General features: G+C 44.8%; 1 protein-coding gene across 3 annotated transcripts; it reads left to right on the top strand.

The window, feature by feature from the left end:
- Positions 1–1426: 1426 nt before the first annotated feature.
- Positions 1427–18048, top strand: RHEX (regulator of hemoglobinization and erythroid cell expansion). Of its 3 annotated transcripts, none has more exons than XM_027613128.2 (6): positions 1473–1560; positions 13796–13940; positions 14163–14263; positions 15292–15420; positions 16718–16788; positions 17325–18048. In XM_027613128.2, exons 2-6 carry the CDS (start codon positions 13930–13932, stop codon positions 17523–17525), a joined length of 513 nt encoding a protein of 170 aa, XP_027468929.2. In that variant the 5' UTR covers positions 1473–1560; positions 13796–13929; the 3' UTR covers positions 17526–18048. The 3 variants fall into 3 exon arrangements, with proteins under 3 accessions (XP_027468931.2, XP_027468929.2, XP_027468930.2); XM_027613129.2 differs by having other exon boundaries at positions 1490–1560; positions 13678–13940; XM_027613130.2 differs by lacking the exon at positions 13796–13940 and having other exon boundaries at positions 1427–1560.
- The last annotated feature ends 2259 nt before the right edge of the window (positions 18049–20307 follow it).

Here is a 20307-nt window from a genome sequence, read left to right as displayed (position 1 = left end):
TGGAAGGTTCTGGTCCAAGAGTGGTCCACACAGAAGCGCAGAGCTGCGTGAAGCTTACACAGCTCTGGCCACTGCCATAGCCATACCAGGTTCACGTCAAAGGGTAAACGAAGAGTCAAGACTCAGCTTGGTCCCTGTAAGTTAACTGCAGCTTGAGGTTAATAGAGTTCATGGCAGAATCAGGAGCACAGAGGAGTGTATTTGATATTGGCAGGTGAACCGGGAGGGTATGGAGAGCCCGGTTAGGAAATCACTCTTGTGGGTTCCTAAATCTTGAATGATAACAGGGCTCTATGTTCTTAACACAACTTAGGCAAAGGAAAGCAGACGGCAGCTCCAGCTGTGTTTCCACAGTGAGCCGATGATACATCAAGGGCCATAAAACACTGAGCAAGACTCAGCCTAAGGGACGGCTTTCTAACTTATTTTAGAGATAAAAAGATAGATCACTGCCATTTGTTGTTTACCCCAGCAAGGAACTTCTGTTAAGTGTTTTGCCTATTTATTTGTATTCTTTAACTTTAAACAAACAAGAGATTTTTGTTTCAAAAAATTAGGTATTTATTATTAACCCAATTTTACAAATGAAAAAACTGAGGATCGGAGAGGTCAAGCAACTTTCCTCAAGTCACACAGCTACCAAGTAGTGTAGCAGGGTTTAAATCTGAGTATATCTGATTCTGAAGCATGATTCTACACTGATTAACTTGTCCTGAACAGGGAGGTGACATCGCAGAGGCCTATAAAATTCTGCTTTCTTCGTTTTATAGCAGGATCATTTTGGCCTCCTCATGTCATCTTCACTACCAAATCTGAATCCTGGGGGTTTAGCTTGAGACCCACCAAAAGCCTGTAATTGGCCTTCCTTGCCTTCCTGATATGATCATAGAAACTGCAACAACCATCTTAAGTTGGTGTCATTTAATGTTTAATGGCAAAGAAATTGTCCTTGCAAAATGATCCTCATCTGTTGCCCTACATCCCATCCACAGTCTCTTAATCTAGGGCCACATCACACACAGATTCAAAGATGGGTCAGGCTGGAAGGGACCTTTGCTAATATCTAGAGACCTACTTCTTCATTTTATAGAGGAAGAACGTGAGTTACCTGATGGGAAAGTGGTTTGTCTGAACTCATGCAGCAAGTGAATGCGGGAGGTGGAATTTGAACCCAGGCCTCTAGACTCCTCCGCCAGTGCTCTTTCCATGCTACCAGGCTATGTGCATATTTGTGGTATTTAAATGTGCATTCACATGGAGATAAAGAGACTACTAATTTCCTCCATCTACGTAAACTGTCTGCAGAGGAGCAGGTTAGAGCCATGCTGAGAAAGATAGAAGGTATTATCTGTTGCTTCACTCTGCTGTCCTCAACTGAGCTAGATTATTATCTTCCGAGCATCAGGCCCCCGCCCTCTTGGCAATGGTGAAACATTTGTGACTGACCTCCAATGACTGAGAAGCTTCTGGGTCAGGGTGGGGGGGTTGGTGAGGACGATGTTTCCCTCAGGACGTTGCTGAAACACAAGCTGGGGTCAGACTTTGCTTGTGGTCCCAGGGGTAAGTATCATCTGGGGAGATGGATTTTTTATATTAGTTGGAGGAGTGTGTGTCTGTGAACATAGAGGTGCAGAAGTCTCAGGGGATTCTCTGTGTGCTGGGATTCCAGAGGGTGGAAGTCAGTTGCATTTGGCTTGGAGGGGGCCTAAGACTGAACGGTTTGTCCTTGATGGACATTAGTCTCTTGTTCCCAAGACCTAAGATGTGTCTACGATTGCACTGGCAATCAGGGCTCCGGCTAGAAGCCACGTAGACCTTGGATCCAGACAGAACTAGAACCAAAGAACTCTGCTAAACCTGTGTAAGCCTCAGTTTCTTCTTTTTTTTTTTTTTTAAGATTTTATTTATTTATTTGAGAGACAGAGAATGAGAGCCAGAGAACACAAGAGGGAAGAGGGTCAGAGGGAGAAGCAGACTCCTCGCTGGGGAGGGAGCCCAATGCGGGACTCGATCCCTGGACTCCAGGATCATGACCTGAGCCGAAGGCAGTTGCTTAACCAACTAAGCCACCCAGGCGCCCAGTTTCTTCTTTTGTAAAATGGGTATATAACCACCCACCTTCCAGTGTTGCTATGAGGATAATAGACAAGTAGTAGATTTGGTGCCCAGTGAAGGGCTCCATCATTAATAGTTATTAATTAATCACTCTTTTTTTAAGTCAGCAGGGAACCAGATCCCAGAGAACGTATCCCTGCAGGAGTATTTTAAGATTTGTTCTGAGTTGCAAAAGACTGGCATATGTGCAGGGAAGGGACTGGGGTGGCAATCTGAAAACGTTGTGAATGGGAGTCAGAGAATGCATGCTGTCACAGAGGAAGGTTGTGGATTAACTGCAAAGAGTGATCCGTGACCCTTACTTAGAGTTTACCCCGAGCCAGGAACTGTCCGAAGAGCTTTACATAGATTAATTCCTCTTATCCTCACAGCAACCCTGAAGATGCCAGTGCCATTAATAACACCTCTTTACAGTTGAGGCAACTGAGGCACAGACGTGTCAAGTGACTTGACCGAAGTCAAACAGGGAAAGAACAGCTTGTGGAGAACGTTAGTGCAGTGTGTTGGTTGTTAGCGCAGAGTGTGCTTAGCGCCGGCCTCTGGGAGTTTCAGGAGGCTCCGTGCTTGCAAGTGTTGATGAGGCACTCGGGGAGGACTTGGTGATGGGCCCACCTGTTTCTTGCTCTGTATATTGACCTTGTTGTTTGAGCTTTGGCAACTCTGCTCAAAACCCTACCTTGAGTGGGGTCGGATGTGCAATTGGCGGGACCCAGTGCAGATGAAAATCTGGGGTTCCTTGTTAAAAAATTATTAAGAATTTAAAGATGGCAACAGCAGAGCAGTAAACCAATCCAGGGGCCCTCGCCCCACTAGACTGCATAGGTGACAGGCACATGAAGCCCGCCCTGGCCCTGAGACCCAACAGTGAGGCAGAAACAGTGCTGGAAGTTTCCACAGTCTCACTTACCCCCCGGGATAAACTCTACGAGGGAGACATTTGACTTCCCAATCAGGAGAGGAGAGACTGAGACTCAGGGACATTAAGTGGCTCCCCCAAGGCTCCCCCAAGGTTCTAGGTAAATGGACTGAATTGCAATGTGTACAGAACGTGACAAATTGCTTGTTCTACACATTGTTTCTAAGTCTTCTGCCAGGAATTGTGGAGTATAGAATATGGACAACATGGGCCCAGCCATCAAAGCACTCACAAACTGAGCATAATCTGTAGAAGGTACTTAGCGTCTATGAAATTTAGTTGGGCAATCTATGAAACAGGATGATTTGGCCCTTTCGATACACCTGGAGCTTTGTGGGAACCAGCAAAGATGAATCCACGAATACTGCTGAAGTTGCTTGCAATTCCTCGGATACTTGCTGATTTAGGACTGAGGACTTCCCAGGACCATATGGCTTTGTATCTTGGGTTGCTTATACCTCTCATCTGAGAATCATGGGTGAGCCCCGTTTTCTTACAGGGCCCTCTGGAAATGGGTGCATTTTTATAGTTAAGCCAGTTTGTGTTGAATCCTCTGTTTGGGTCTGAGGATCATCCCCTGTTGAGCACCTATATATGCCAGGCACTCGACTAACCTTCTTAAATATTGTACGCAGTATGGTGAAGATTCTGGCCCCAAACAGCCTGGGTTTGAATTCTGCCCTCTTCAAGGGGTTTCTCATATGTAGAATGGGGACACTACCTCATAAGTTTGTTATTCCGATGATTAAACAAGATAATTAATAGGGACACCTGGCTGGCTCATCAGTAGAGCCCGTGACTCTTGATCTTGGGGTTGTGAGTTGGAGCCCCACATTGGGCAGAGAGCCTACTTTAAAAAATTTAAAAATAAATAAGATAATATATGCAAAATGCTTTGCATGATGCTGGCACATAACATGCCCACGAAGTGTGTGAGTTAAAAAAATGAAACAGGTGCTGTCCCCGTTTTTCAGATAAAACACTGAGGCCCAGAGAAAGAAAGCAACTCATAGCCAAGAAGGTCAGAGCTGAAATTCCAAACCCAAGCCATCTGGCCACCGAGTCCCCACTCCTCACCATCTTCCTACACTTACTTGTGAGGCTGCCTTGCAGTGTATCCAGCTTTCTCCCACCGTATCTTATTTACGTGTGGCCAAATTTATATGGAAACTTGTTGAAGGCAGTGGCTTCCCCTGCAGCCGGGGCTGGCAGACGCCTTTCGCTGGACTGCCTTTCCCTCCTCCTCCATTCATCCATTGCTCATTCTTCAAAGTTCCTACTCAGTGACTCCTCTCTGAGTGTTCTCTTGAGTGGGGATCAATTTTTCCTCCGAGATAGCACGTATTATGGATACCACTCCTTCATCATGCTTTGTTGTGACATCTCTTCTGCTTTTTGATTTTTCACATAATTAATGTCTTGATTTTTCAAGTACAATGTGAGCTTTTGAATGCTCAGATGGCTTTCGTCCTATCCATCAGACTATTTCACACAGGGCCACGCACCTAGACCACTCAATATATATTTGATTGGAACTCACACACGTAGCTGATTATTTCAATCCTTTATTAACATGGTAAAATACAATTTAGATTGTAAATAAATTTTTTATGTAGATAAATTTAGCACTATGTTAATTGAGGGACTCAGAGTTTCTGGGCTTGTTTCAGTACTCTTAAAATATTTTTTTTCCTGATTAGAAAAAAGATATGTTAATTGCAGAAAACCTTGACGATGACAGATAGTAGAAAGAGTTAAATAAAACGTCATCCACAATCCCAATACCCAGTTTTGTTAACATTTAGGTATATTTTCTTCTTTTTCCTCTTATTGAACAAAGTACATTTAAGTGAAATTCCCTATTTAATTTCCGTAAATTTACATTTGTGAATAAATCTATATTTGATAGGCAAAATTACTGTCAATGAACTATTCTGGATTTGGTGAACCGAATCAGGTGACTGGGGGTTATTACTAAACTAATATAATAGACAAAAAAGTTTAATGACCCAAAGTTTTCTTTTTTGCACAAATTTTTATTCTTTTTATATTTTTTAATATGTTTTGTATGTAGCTAAATATAACTGCATGGTACTTCTTCTTGGAACAGACTCCTTCCCCAGATTAATTTTTTCTCAATATAAGTTTAAATATTGGTGTAATATTCCATTCTATACCTTCACCCTGATTTATTTAATCTTTATTTTTCAATTAGATTGCTTCCCATTTTCACTTTTATAATTAGTGGTGGATAAGGCTACCTTGTAATAATAGCTTTGGTCCCATTCCGGATTGTTTGTAAATTGTTTGTTCCACGCCTTTTACCAATTGGAGGTGTAAGGTTTTTCTCAAGAATTTTTGTAAAAGGGCCCCTGAGACGTTCAGTTGGTTGAGCGTCTGCTTTTGGCTCAGGTCATGATCCCAGGGTCCTGGGATCCAGTCCCATGTTGGGCTCCCTGCTTGGCGGGAGCCTGCTTCTCCCTCTGCCTGCCACTCTCCCTGCTTGTGCTCTCTCTCTCTCTCAAAGAAATAAAAATCTTTAAAGAAAAATAAAAAAAAATCTAAAACCTTTTAACGTTCTGTATTGCACACATTCTAGCATTTTTATTTATTTGCCTTTAAATTTTGTTTATTTGATTTAAATATATGAAGTTTTAATATTTTAGAGTCAAATCTATTTTTCCTGTTGCTTTGTGATTTCTTCCATTGCGTATAAGCTGAGAAAGTTTTCTCTCATCTGGGATTTAATAAATATTATTGAATATGTGAATATCCAATCCATTTCCTTCTACTTTTAGTGCCTCAACTTGAAAATATTTACTTCTTTAATCCCTTTGGATTTTATTTTGTTATATCATGTCTGGATACGAGTTATTTTTTGTTTTTCTTAAAGGTAGCTAATTCATTATTCTGTGCACAATATTTCTTAAATGACGCTTTCCTTTCTTCCCATTGCTTTGTGAACCACTTTTGTGATTTATTTATTATACATCCTAGCGAATTTTTTCAAGTCTACACCACCTTTTAAAAGTGGTGTGTCAGGGGACACCCGGGTGGTACAGTCGATTGAGTGACCGACTCTTGGTTTCGGCTCAGGTCGTTATCTCAGGGCCGTGAGATGGAGCTCCGTGCTCAGCACAGGATCTGCTTGAGTTTCTCTCTCCATCTCCTTCTGTTCCCCCTGTGCTCACTCTCTCTCTCAAATAAATAAATAAATCTAAAAAAAAAAAAGTGGTATGTCAGGAACCTGCCTGGTCACAATTCCTTTTCACACATGTTTCAGCTCTTCTCAACTGTTATTTTTTTCCCCAGGTAAATTTTGGAATTAATTTGGAGTTGTAAAAAATTCTCATTGTAGTTTTGATTGGAGTTATAACAGAACCAACAAATTAATTTCAAAGTGATTTTTTTAGTCTTTTGGATTCCCAATCTGAAACATCATGTGTCTATTAGTTTATGTCTTTTTAAAATTGATTGATTGATTGATTTATTAAAGATTTTATTTTTAAGTTTCTGCACCCAATGTGGGCTCAAACTCACAACCCCGCGCTTAAGAGTTACGTGCTCCACAGAATGAGTCAGCCAGGCACCCCAATTTTTAGATATCTCAGTACATTTTTATTACTTTCTACAAATTACTCTTCAAATTATTCTCAGCTCCATCTGGTGTGATGGCCGCTAAGCTCCCTGGTTCACCCTCCCTGCAATTCCATTTCCTAACTGGTTATTGCTGATATAATAGGGAGAATAGCTGATAATTTTAGAATATTATCATGCCCTCAGGACTTTCTCGAGTACTCTCATCAATTTCACTACTTTTTCAATTGATTCTTTGGGGATTTCTAGGTATAAAATCACGTCTTTTGCAAATAAGGATGAATTTGACTTGCCCTTGCCCCAAACCATACCTTTATTGCTTTCATGTATCAGTTAATAGCCCAGGCTCCAGCACAAAACTCCCTGGGCACAAAGCCCTGTTAACTCTTCTTATCATCTTGAGCAAGTTGTTGAACCTCTCCGTGTCTTAGTTTTGCCCTCTATAAAGTGGAAATAATAATTATACTTCAATTAAAAAAAAGAAAAGGAAAAGAAAAAAATAGGTACCTACCTCTTCGGTGGCTGTGAGAATTAGATGAGTGATATATATAAAAGTGTCTCAGAACATGCTCAATAACTATTTCATACCCTTATTATTATTGGAGGTTGGAGGTTGGAGGAACTTCCAGCTTCCTAGAGTTAGAATTGCCAGGATTAATTTTTTTAAATGGTTACGGCAGACATCCTTGTTCTCAAATAACTGCTAAAACATTTTACCACTTGTTAAGGTGTTGATTATTGGTATAGAAGAGATATTCTTTATTATAATAAGAAGTCTCATGTTCTTATTTTATTAACTTAAGAAATAAGAAATGAGTATTTGATTTCATCAGATGAATGTTTTTTGGCATTTTACTGAGATCATCATTTCAAAAACTTGATCTATTTATGCTCTCTTCATATTATGTAAGAGGCAGTTCCCTGTAATGATTGAGAGCTGAGCTTGGTTTGAAATTTGGCTCTTCCAAGAGGGGGGACCAGGGAAAATTGCTCAACCTTCCCAAGCCATACTGTCCTGTCTAGGAAACAGGGATAATGTCTATTACTGCAGAATGAGAATATAGAAGAGCATGGTAAATACTCAACACTAGTTTTCATTATTGTCAGAGTTGATTTCCTGGATGTCCTGGAGTAACTTCTTGATATTATCTTATATTTACTTCTGTATTCATAAGTGACATGATCCTGCAGAGTTTTCCACCTTTTTTCTGTGCCCTGGATCTGAATAATAGCACAAAAATTACGTGTTCCTCAAAAGTTTAAAATAACTCATTTTCTAAAACTATTCGGACACAAATTTTGAGTAGATTAATTCCAATAATGCTTTTAATTTCTAAATAATAATAACTGTCATTTATTGCATGCTTATTATTATGTGACTAATAGCTATAATAATTACTTCACGTAGCTCATCTTATGTCATCCTCAGAAGCAAGTATCATTTATATTTGTCCTATTCAAACCTGAGAACTAGTTATTATTGTTCCCATCATACAGATAGGAAAACTGAGGCTTTGAGGAGTTCAAGAACTAGACCAAGCTCATGCAGGGAATGAGCGAGGATGTGAACTCAAGCTGACTCCAGTTCTCTGCTTTTCCATGCTGCTTCCCAAATGTCTTTCTTGTTTGCTTTGTTTTCATTTTGGTCTCTTTAAGCTTCCTGTGCCTTATGGAATCAATTTTGCTAATTTATATTTTTCTAGGAAATCATGAATTTTATTGAGATTTCATTAAAAAAAACCTTAGTAGCCTCATAATTTTTGATCTCCTCTGTTTCTGTGGCTATATTCATTATGAGTTTGGCTTATTTATGTTTCTTCCTTTTCCTGATTATTCTAAAGTGCATCTTAAATTAGGGGAGAAAAGTCCAGTAATGTGGAGAAGACTGGATGATATTATAAAATGGAAACAGATTTTTTTTCTTTTAAAATATCCCATTTCCATCCAAATTTGCTTCTCTTTCCCCTTCCTTACTTCAGTCCTTATTATTTTTTAAAAGATTTTATTAATTTATTTGACAGAGAGAGAGAGAGCACAAGCAGGGGGAGCAGCAGAGGGAAGGGGAGAAGCAGACTCCCTGCTCAGCAGCAGGGAGCCCGATGCAGAACTCGATCCCAGGATCCTGGGATCATGACCTCAGCCAAAGACAGATGCTTAACCAACTGAGCCACCCAGGTGCCCCCTACTTCAGTCTTTAAAAAGCAGAATGCTTGGAGCTTGAAAGAGCCTGAGGAGAGCTTTCAAGTGTCCAGCCCTTCATTCACCAGGGCCTAGAAAGGACTTCTACTTGTCTCAGTTCCACGGTGAGCAAGTGGTAGGGCTGGGAGGAGAAGCCATGCTCTCATCTTTTTGGCTTGTTCTCTTTCTACACCATTCAGCTGTGCTATCGCTCAAAATTTTAATTTTAAAAACAATAAATTAATGAAGATTGCAAAAAAAATCTTTTTAAGGGACGACTGGGTGGCTCAGTCAGTTAAGCGTCTGCCTTCAGCTCAGGTCATGACCCCAGGGTCCGGTGAAGAGCCCTGCTTTGGGCTCCCTGCTCAGTGGGGGGCCTGCTTCTCCCTCTGCCTGCCGCTCCCCCTGCTTGTGTTCTCTCTCTTTCTGTAAAAAAAAAAAAAAAGATTGATAAAACCTTAACAGTATTGATAGCAATTATTGATTATTATAATCCATATGGTTTTCATATAAGTCATCTTCTATTGTGCTCGTGTTCTAAACCACTCTTCATAGGATGACTCTCTCCAAAGAAAGCATGTCAGGCAGGAACGAGGTGTGTCTTTATTATTTCACCTCCATGTTAGGCTGTATGGACTACAAAGGCCCCACGAAATCTCCTCTATCATTAGAAAGGGGCGCCTGGGTGGCCCAGTTGGTGAAGCATCTGCCTTCGGCTCAGGTCACAATCCTGGGGTCCTGGGATCAGGCCCCGTGTCGGGCTCCCTGCTCAGTGGGGAGCCTGCTTCTCGCTCCCCCTCTGCTGCTCCCCCTGCTTATGCTCTCTCTCTGTCAAATAAATAAATAAAATCTTAAAAAAAAAGGTGGGGGGGGAAGCAATATGATGGGATCCCCGCCTAACTGGAGGTCTTGGGATTTCCACGCAGGCTTGAAGCGAATAGAGCAAATGCTCCCAGCACTCTGCTGGAGCGGGGTTGGCAGGTCCCTGGCAGGGAGCTATGTTAGTGTTGGTTTCGGTGTCAAAACTCAGCGTGCGAAAGATGGCAGGACAGTCCAAGTCTTGATGATGGAATGAGCCAGTGGCAAACTCTCTCATGGTCCAGGCAGTTTTTTCACAACCTAATTGCCCTAATTTGCTCATTTCCTTGTTATTTGGTATGTGTGCGGGGGGAGGTGCAAATGAGCAGATGTTTTTGCCCACTGTCTGATCAGCAATCTGCAATTAGACCCCAAGGAACAACCTGTTCATTGCGGTTAGGGGCCATTAGCCACTTAAATAATGACATCTGTCATCATTTTCATACCTCATCCTGTCCCGGATCTTATCTACAAACTATAGGCAACATGAACGTCTGAGTTTCCTAAAACAGACCAACTCGATTTTAATAGCTCTCCTCTAGGCGCCATCTTGGTGAAGCATTTCACATCTTCCTCCATTTACAACAGGGTCAGGTCCCCATAATCCCATCGTAAACTGAAAATATCCTGTCAGAAACGCAGTTACTCCCCCTAACGTACTAAGCATAGCTTCGCCTAGCCCATCTTAAACAAGCTCAGAACACTTACATTAGCCTACGGTTGGGCAAAGATCATCTGATACAGAGCCTATTGTATAGCAAAGTGTTGAGTATCTCACGTAGCTTATTGAACCCTGCACTGGAAGTGAAGAACAGAATGCTTGTAGGGGTACAGAAGGGTCGTGAGTGTATAGGTTGTGGACTCTCGTGGTCGCATAGCTGACTGGGAGCTGCCCAGCATCAGACAGGGTACTGCATGGCTTATGGCCAGCCCATGAACAGATCCAAATTCAAAGTTCCAAGTCCAGTTCTACTGAATGGGTATGCTTGTCACGTCTAGAAATCATTAAGTCAAACTGTCGTAGGGGCCCATCCGTAGTCACTGAGTGCTTCCCACGCGCCGAACATTGTACACTGGTCTTTAGGAGCAGCACAGGGCCTTGAGCCCACACAAGAATGCCCACAGGCAGGTGCTGTCATTCTTCCCACCTTCCGGTCCAGAAGCCGAGGTCCTGAGAAGTTTAATAATTCCCACCTAGAAGGGGACAGAACTTGGATTCTTACTGATGTCTGTTGGACTTTAGTCTATATCCTGGCCCAGGTACTGTGTGTCATTTGGCTAGTAAGATGTTCATAATATGTTAAAACGATGGAAGAAAGTATAGGCATTATAGTTTTGTATAAAGAGCCAAAATAAGACATTGGTTTTAAAATAATGGAACACTGATTTAATGCAGTGATTCTCGACTGGCGGCAGGAGTTGCTGCCTCGGGGTGGGGCATTTGGAAATGTGTAGGGCCATTTTTGGTCATTTTGGTTGTCACATTAACGTGTGTTATGATGGTGGTCTCCCGGGATGCTGAATGTCCAGCACAGTGCAAAACAGTTTTAGACAACAACAAAAGATCTGTTGGTGCTAGATCTCAGAAAGTGCTCAGAAACACTGATAAAGGCGAATAGTAGGAATAGCAGTAATTCACAATGATGCCATAAAACTCAAGGTTAGCAAACTCAAATGACTTCAGGGGTCAGTCAGGGACTGAAGAATCTCAGGGCATCGAAATCCAAGTCTTGAGAAAGCATCTCATTAAACAAAATCACCTTGGTGCCGAATTTGGCCTGTGGGCCTCCAGTTTGGAGATTTTTTAATGGAGGCTTTTCCGATCTGGAAACATGTTTACAGTGTAGTCAGCGAAGAGGAAAAGCTGCTAATCAGTATGATGCCGTGTTTAGAAAAGATTGTATAAGTGTATACATATATTTACATGCACACATATACAGAGTACCTATAGTTATATGAAAATATGTAGAAAATGTTATGGAATAAAATGTGGGTGGTTTTGTGAAATGTTTTGCTTATTTGCATTTTAAATTCCACCACAAATGTCTGTTGGTTGTTTAATTTTTAATAAATAAGGAGAGAGAGGAGCCTTAAAAAATTAAAATTTGAGTGTGGTTTCAGAACACAGCCCTTAGTGGCTTTCTGTCCATCCCCTTTGATGAAAGAAGGAGAATAATTTCTGTGATTAAGGACAAATGAGACACTGAAGATGAGGTAATCAATACTAAAGCACTAGAGCGCCTTTAAAACTGGAATACCACTTGGTTTCCCAGACACACTGGCCTCGCTTCTAGTCCCATTTTCATGTCTTTTGTGATTCAATAAAGCTCTCCTGGTAAAGGCCAATCGCCCTTTTGCAGCTGCCCCGGAAGTCAATACTGGAATTTGCTTGAGAAATCAGTACCTGTCGAAATTTTAAGAGGGTTTATCCAAAATAAGGCAAGGGCAAGGCATTAAAACTATTATCTGTGCCTTTTTTCAATCAAGTTGTCCAATCCTTCAAGATCATTGTTTTTATCCTGAAAAATCCTCATTTTGCTTCATTTTTGTGTTTTATTTCCAGCTCTGCAAATTTTATTTTGTGCACAAGTCATTTTTGACTGAGCTTTCTTTCTGGGGTTTGCTGATCCCCAGGGGTTGGGGGGGATGGAGGGGGGTGAATACTGGATTTTCTACCCACTTGTCTATGGACTTTGGGAACTTCCTGGAGTCCTTTCTCACCTGCCTGTCTGGGTTATGTCTACCTCCTGCTCCCCCGTAGCCCCTTTTTACCAGCACCTGATGCTCATGAGGCAACCCGACATATTCAGCTTGAAAAGCAAAAGGTAGCGGGAGAAGTAACTAGAACTTATTATATAGAAAAGGGGGTGGGTTAAAGATGTATGATGAATAAGTTGGCTATGTGTTGCTTCTAACTTTTGATCTTTTAAAGTCATTGCCAAGGGCTAGCTTTGTAGGTGTTGAAGAGATGGTGGTGTTTTCTCTCTGGAAACTTCCAACTGGCCAATAACCCACAGCCCTGGGAGGCTTTGGTGGCAAACCCCACACATCTTCCCGCCCATCACCGCCTTCTCTCTCTCTCGACTCTTGGTCCAAGTTCTGATCTTAGAAAGCCCCTGTGTGAAAACCACAATAAAAACAAAAGTTTTCAGGACTTTCCACACCGCCCTTAGCACTTGGAAACCCTGATGGGGAAAATAAGCCACAATGGCAGTAAAAGTCTATTAAAGGTTTACAGCCTGTAGCGGGAAAGTAGGTGGTCTCAGTGCTGAGTAAGTATCCTTTCAAAAGCTTTGAAATTGGGGCGCCTGGGTGGCTCAGTCGTTAAGCGTCTACCTTTGGCTTGGGTCCTGATCTCAGGGTCCTGGAATCGAGCCCCGCATCGGGCTCTCTGCTCGGCAGGAAGACTGCTCCTCCCTCTCCTGCTCCCCCTGCTTGTGTCCCTCTCTCGCTGTGTCTCACTCTGTCAAATAAATAAATAAAATCTTTAAAAAAAAAAAGCTTTGAAATTATCCTGCCTTTGTCTTGTAGTAAACTCCATATTCAGCAACATGCTGATGAAATGCATAAGCTGATTTTTAAAATCAATGTATTCATGCGTATAACAGCATCCAGCACCTTGGTCCTAAAACCCCATGAAACCACGCCTGGTGTGTGTATTTAAGATCTGGATTTCTTTCATGACTCTCTGCCACTGTATTTGCTCCAGTGGAACCCTTGGCACTTCCTGCAGCAGGCTCTCTGGGAGCCGAGACCAGGGGTTGAAACTGTAGCCTTGGGTTTAGAGCCCAAACCCAGGCCCAGCCGCTTGCCAGCTGTGTGACTTCAGACGTGTCCCTCTGCTGTCGCAATCTCATAGGCTCCTTATTAAAGGAGGGCTCATGACATCTCAGCCATGGGGCCGCGTGAACGAGGTAGGATGGGGCTCAGAGTTGAGGTCTGCATCGAGTGAGTGCCCCCCCCACTGCTGTCAGGTACTAATATCTAATGACTAGTTACTGCCTATTTTATAGATTCAGAAACTGAAATCTGGGGAGAGGAAAGCCAGTGACCCCGGAGCAGCCGAGTTTGCCCAAGGGGAACTGGGGTGTAGAGCCCTGGAGTCCTGAGCAACCACATTGCCTCCTGCAGTTCTCCCGGACGGTCCTGCGGGTGGCACTGTGTGCAGACCAGGTGCCCAGCGTGGTGCCCCCCACGTCTCTTCCTTCTGCCCCCGGAAGAGCCTGAGGCTCACTGACACCCCACCGCCGCCCTGCAAGCTCATCATGCTGACAGAGTGAGTGGGGTTTCAATCAGGCTGATGGGTGTAGCTGGCTTCCAAGCATGCACACCACCCTCCCTGGCTCCCCATGTCTTACCATCCAGAGAGGCAAAGGGACCGGCCCTGAGACACAGAGCAACACTGGATGGCTGTCTCTGGCTGGGGGGCCAGGACGGGTGTGCAGCTATATTGGAATCACTGCAACCTCTAACTCCAACCCTTCTCCTCTCCCAACAGAAGCATGAAGCTCTGGCATGGGTTAGTGATTGCGGTGGTGTCGCTCGTCCTACAGGCCTGTCTCTTTGCTGCCATCAGCTACCTGCTCAGCAGGCACATGGGTAAGTGGACTGGCATTCTCTTCCCTCCTAGCCACGTGCAGGGACCATCCCCGAGCCTACAGCAAGACGAGCCCCCGAGCACCCCGGAATACCTACTTGAGGATCCACTGGCCAGATCACCCCTTACTGGGTAATCCCCACTCTGACCCAACCTATTTCCAGTTGGGAATGACAGCCCAGAGCCCTTCCACCGCCCAGCCCTTCTACCTAAGACTAGCTCCTGCAATGCTCATGAGGGTGGGCTCATTTAGCCTGGGTCTAACTAATTTTCTTCATCACCACCAAAGGACTCAACGTGAAGAAGTGGCTTTGAGTTCCAACGGAGGGATACTAAGAGATTAGCTTAAACTCTTGAACTGATTCACAATGGAAAATAGAGAAGTTCTCTTCCGGGATGGCATTATAATTAGGGAAAGTAAAATGAAGGAAGTCTAAAATAAAGAAATAAAGGAAGTAAATAATGAAAGACTTCTCGAGCCATTCATTCATTCATTCATTCATTCATTCATTCAATACAACAGGGAACAAAACAAAATTCCCTGTCCTTCTCTAACTTACATTCCTTGGGGGGCACAGACAACAAACTAGATAAACAGGCAATATACACGTGTGTTAGATTATGGTGAATCCTAGGGAAGAAGATGAAGCAAGGCAAGGAGAGAGGAACTGGATGATGGCCAGCATCACTGACATGCCGACGTTTGAGTATAAACCTCTGGAAGTGAGGAAGTGAGCTGCATTTGCAAAGGCCCTGAGGCAGAAGGGTACTTGGTAGAGAACAGCAGGAGCGGAGAGGCCAAGGTGGCTGGAACTGAGAGGAGGAACAGTGAGGCCATGGAGGCCCTTTGGAGGCTGGGATTTCAGTTTGTACTCCAAGCCAGGCGAGGGGTGCTGCCGGGTTTTGAGTGGAGGGCTGAGGTTTGAAGAGGTCCCTCTGAATATTTTGCCCTATCGCGGGCAGTGCTCAGAGACAGGATGTGCCTGACCTGGAGAGCTGCCACTTTTGACCCCTGCCCTGTCCCCTTTAGCCAAGGAGAGTGAGCGGATACTGAAAGGGGCCAGGCTCCAGGCCCCGAGGCCCAGCCCTGCCCACCATCAGCTACTTGCTGTCAAGGAGGAGACTCCAGCCATTCCTGCATCTCAGCCCCATTATAAACGTGAGTAATGGGGCACGGGGGTGGGGGGGCGGTCTTGTCCTAAAGCTTCTTCTGCTCCGTCCGGGCCCCCTGGGAGCCACCCTGCCGCAGCCCAGCTCTGTCCTCACCTGCCCAATCCCCGGCTGGAGGATTCCTTGCACGCACCTCAGGGAGGGCCTGGCCAGCCTACCTTTTTCAGGAAGCTGCTCTTCCTGTCACATGGGGCCCATCTTGCTGGGTTTGTGTGGATCTAAGTTCTTTTCCAGGTTTGGTCCAGTGGGAGCCACTGCAGAGGGGGCTTGGGGCTGTCTCTGCTCCTGTCTTTGTAATACTCTGGCACCTGTTCTTCCACCTGGCCCGTTTGTGAGGCAGCCGAGATGTCAACGGCCTCTGCCTGCCTCTGGCCATGGGATCTGGGGGTTTTAATAAATACGAGTCTTGGTGATAGTTCAAATCCCCATCCCCCCTCGGGTGAGGGAACCAACAGGAACACCACCCTCTTGTTTTCTCTCTCAGAGCTGGGGAGACGCACCAGGCTGCCGTTCACACAGTGGAAATGGCTGCTTCCACAGCAAGACAACTCCCCCAGTCTACTCACTCCCCCGAGATCACACTGTTTCCCCTGGGTAATCTCTTGATTGCTTGCATTTGCTCCAACTTTCTAATTTTATCTTTTCAGTTGGAGGGATCTGGTGGTCAGGCTTCCCAGGCACTGAGATAAGAGCTCGGTGCATGTGAGAACCAGAAGAGCGCGCTCACGTGAATTCAGTGAGGGGTGCTGGCCTCGTTGGGACCCTGGCCCTAGAGCTTCGCCGGAGCCCGGCCAGAGAATCAGAGACTCTGGTTGGCAGGGACCTCAGAGATCATCATCCAACCCTCTTGCTTCACAGGGAGCAAAACCAGACACAAAAAGGGATGTCACCTGCCTAGAGTTAGTGATGGGTCTAGAACAAAACCTGTGCCCGTGACCGCAGAGGCCCAGCTGTTGGCCCGGGGCCGTACTGTGTCAGCCTGTCCCTGCTTGCGCCTCCCAACACAGCCCAGCTCCGGGGCGTTGGCTATTGGTTTTAGATGGAGCTGGACAGAGCGGTGGTGCCTGGACTCTTGGGCGCATTCCTGCCTATTTGGGGGGGGGCTTTCTCCCCCCACCCTTTCTTTGTTCAATTCCTTCTTTCTTTTTTGCGGGGGCCCTGTATCTCTCTTCCCCTCTTGGCTTTGTGAGGCTGGTTCGGCCTATCTTTGTCTCCTTCTCCCTCCCTCCTCTCCCTCTCAACACCCCCTGGCTTTCCACAGAAGAACAGTTTCTATTTCTCCCTAGACGACAGCGACACATCCTCAGATAGCTCTGACAGCTCGGAAAGCTCAGACAGCTCGTCTCCAGCCTGCCAGGTAACGGACACCCCTAGTGATCCCAGCCTTTCATATGCAGTGGGGGTCTTTGCTGTACAGGACTGAGCACCACCCAGGCCACCCCAGCTACAGAGATGGGAGCAGGGAAGGCGGGGCTTCTTGAACCTTTACAGCATCCTTAGGTGATGGGGGGCTTAGGGGGGCAAGCTCACAGCAACATGGGTCATCCACCCAAAAGGGGGTCTCAGTAGGCTGTAAAAAGGCAAGTGCCAATGGGTCACCTCCTCATCCCTGTACCCCAGTCACTGGGTCAAAGTCCGCTTTGAGTCCTGACCTCACTGGGATTCAGTCTCCACATCTTTCCTTAACCCATTGATTCCCGACAGGAGGCACTAGCCATGGGCAGTCTTCCCCATTTCCCCCTTCCCCGCTCTCCAACCCAGGTGCCTGGGAGCCAGCTTCTTTCCCTTCCAGCCTAGGGGGAGCCAAGCCTCCCCGAGGGAGAGTTCCATCCTGGGGCCCCCCTTCCTCTGACCCTGGTAGGAACCTTGACCCACATTTCTCTCCTCCCCAAGGCCACCCAGGATATGAATTACACACAAGTGGTCTTTTCCACCCCTGGAGAACTAAAAAATGAATCTGCCCTGGACTATGTGAACATAAAGGAAACCACAGATTATGTGAATGTCAATCCAAAAAGCTGCAAGCCCAATTTCTGGACTTTTGTGAGCCCTGACGACTCTGAGCTGGTGGAATACACTCAGGTGGCCATGTGAATTCTAGGTTTTTAATGGGATGAGGTTCTCTAGAAATTCTCGCACTTATTTTGTAGGGGCAGGACTTTTTTTTTTTTTTTTGAACAAGGCATAGGAGAATAAGTAGACCTGTATCTCACTCAACAAGAAGGATTCAGATCAGATGTCAAGAAGAACTTCCAGGATCAGCATGAATGAGTGGAGATATCAGTAGAGAAAGCAGGAAAGTCTTTCTCCAGAGAAAATTGTGAAAAATTTTTTTGCATCAGCTGTAGTAGAGTTCTGTTTGGCAGTCTTACCATTAAATGACTCTTTGAGCTCTTTAATGTTTGGCGACAGACAACTTCCTTAAAAGTTTTAAATAAAATGGTGACCACCGCATCTTCATTTCCTCTTGCCTGATCTTGCATGCTGCCCCTTTTCAGGGCTGTCTCTTGCTGAGCAATGCTGCCCTTCCCTCAGCACTGTAAGTAGGTCACTCAGAAAGCTCACCATCATTCAACCTGTGAATTCCCTGTTTCTTAGGCACGAAAGCTGACAGAGCCCCGGTAAATACCAACTAGCATCACAATCTGTGATTCCAGGGAAAAAAAATCTCCCCAAATTCAACCCAATAAAATGCAATATTCTTTTCTGGTTTGTTGTTGGTTGGTTGGTTTTAAGCTGATTAGGAATAAAAGGGCACTTTCTTAACTGGATGAAGAACAGCTTATCTCAAATCAGCTGATGGCATGATACTTATCGGTAAGGTCCTAGACGCAGTTTTATTCAATCATGAACGGAGTAAAAGTGTCCTCAAGCCTGTCACTTCCTTCATCTGACACGGCCCTAGAAGTTCTCATCAGTGGAATAAAACAGTTGACAAAAACAAGGGCTGTTACTGTTGGAAAGGAGGATAAAATTAGTCATCGTTTGTAGCTACCTTCCTCCTCCAAAACCTCGGAGAACTAACTTAACATGTTTTAAAATTGATAATGAGAACATATCCAATATACTTTTTCTAACAGCCAATTAAGACATGGAATGAAAAGATATTTGCTCACAACAGTTAAACAAACATCTCAAACAATGGACGCCCTAGGAGCACGCCTCACCAAATTCAAACCCTAGAGGAGGAGCCTTCAGGTCTTGGAGAGGATTTGTTACCTGGGCTCCACCTGCTGGCTGCAGACGACCCTTCTAGCCCTGGTACCGAGAGCAGGGGACCGCTTTCATCTTCCCAGGCTCCTCTTCCCCAAGATGATCTGAAGACACAGTTCTGGTTTGGGTTTCTGAGACTGTGCAGTTCTGCCGGTCTATGTGTCCCTCCACCTCTTGGCTATGATTGTGGTTCCTCTCCTGCTACGATTCGAATGTCTGTGCCCCCTTAAATTCCTATGTTGAAATCCTAACCCCCAAGGTGACGGCATTAAGGGGTGGGGCCTTTGGGTGTGATTAGATGGGGAGGGTGTTGCTCTCATGTGTGGGTTTAGTGCTTTTGTCAGAAAGACCCCACGGAGCTCCTTAGCCCCTTTTGCTTTGTGAGAATACAACCCATGTAACCTCTTCAACCCCAAAGAGGGCCCTCATCCACCGTGCTGGCACCCTGATGCTGGACTTCTAGCCTCCAAAACTGAGAGAAAGGAAGTTCTGTTGTTTATAAGCCACCCAGTTTGTGGCATTTTGTTATGGCAGACTAAGCGGACTAAGACATCTGCTTAGAAAGCTTTTCTTAATAGGGAAAGAGAAATTTTATTGATTAGAGGGGCAGAATGAGGAAGAAACACCCACAATGTCACCACCAGCAACACTGTCTTTGTATCTAGAAATGAAACTCCACTTCTTACTGATCTCTTTGAAAAAGGAAAAAAAGAATTTAAGGGTGTGTTGAAGAGGTTCAGACGAGTTGCCATACACCCAAGGGAGGCTGGGCAGGGCCACCGCTGAGACAGGTCCCACACCAGGAGAGAGGACGATTGAAGTAGCTCAGGTAGAGGGCCTCCTTTCCGCAGGATTCTGTAAAGGCTGGGATTCTGAGAAGAACATGTTAAAAGAACACTTGAACATCTGGGTGGGTGAGGTCAAGGCACTTAGGACCCAGTTGTGGGGGCAGGCAAGAACACATACCAAACATGTGACAAAAGGGAATTAACACAAAACAATGAAAGCAGACCCTATAAATGTTTGGGCAGATTGGGTATGGACTGTTGAGATCAGACGTCATCAGTGAAAACATCCCAGAGAAGGGTGATTTCTGATCTCAGTTTAGAAAGAAGGCTGAAAAATTGATTGATGGGAGAAGAGGCAGAAGGAGAGGGAGCAGGCCTACCCGATGCAGGCTTTCCATAAATGTTCCAGGGACTGACCCATCCTGAACCACAGGAGTCCATGCCTGGGCCCCCTGGAGCAGGGAGTTGAGGTCGGCGAGCACAGAGATCTGAATGCCACTAACCATTTGATTAAGGTCTGTAATGAACTCCGCTCTGATTGGCTTCCAAGGTATGATATTTGTAGCAAATAAATATATCCCGGAGGTTATAAAATTAGCCCCTGGCCCCATTGTTCATCCGTTCTTGGAGGATGCTGTCTCTAAATAGAATTGAACGTGAGACTCTGCCCAGTGACTAATAGAGATGGGGTTGACCGTCGATGGTGCAGATGACTTCTGCAGATGCCTTGATAAGGGAAGAGGAGGGCTGGTTTCATGTCCTAAGGAGTTCGGGCCAACAAGCTGATGACTGAGGCCAGCTAACAATTTGAAGTGATCCTCAAATTCATTGCTAACCATGTTGCTAGAAATACAACGTCTTTTCTACCTCCATGA

The sequence above is a fragment of the Zalophus californianus genome, chromosome 10 (assembly GCF_009762305.2).
Source record: "Zalophus californianus isolate mZalCal1 chromosome 10, mZalCal1.pri.v2, whole genome shotgun sequence".
In the NCBI taxonomy this organism is placed as follows: Eukaryota; Metazoa; Chordata; class Mammalia; order Carnivora; family Otariidae; genus Zalophus; species Zalophus californianus.
This window is presented reverse-complemented; position numbering and strand designations above follow the sequence as displayed.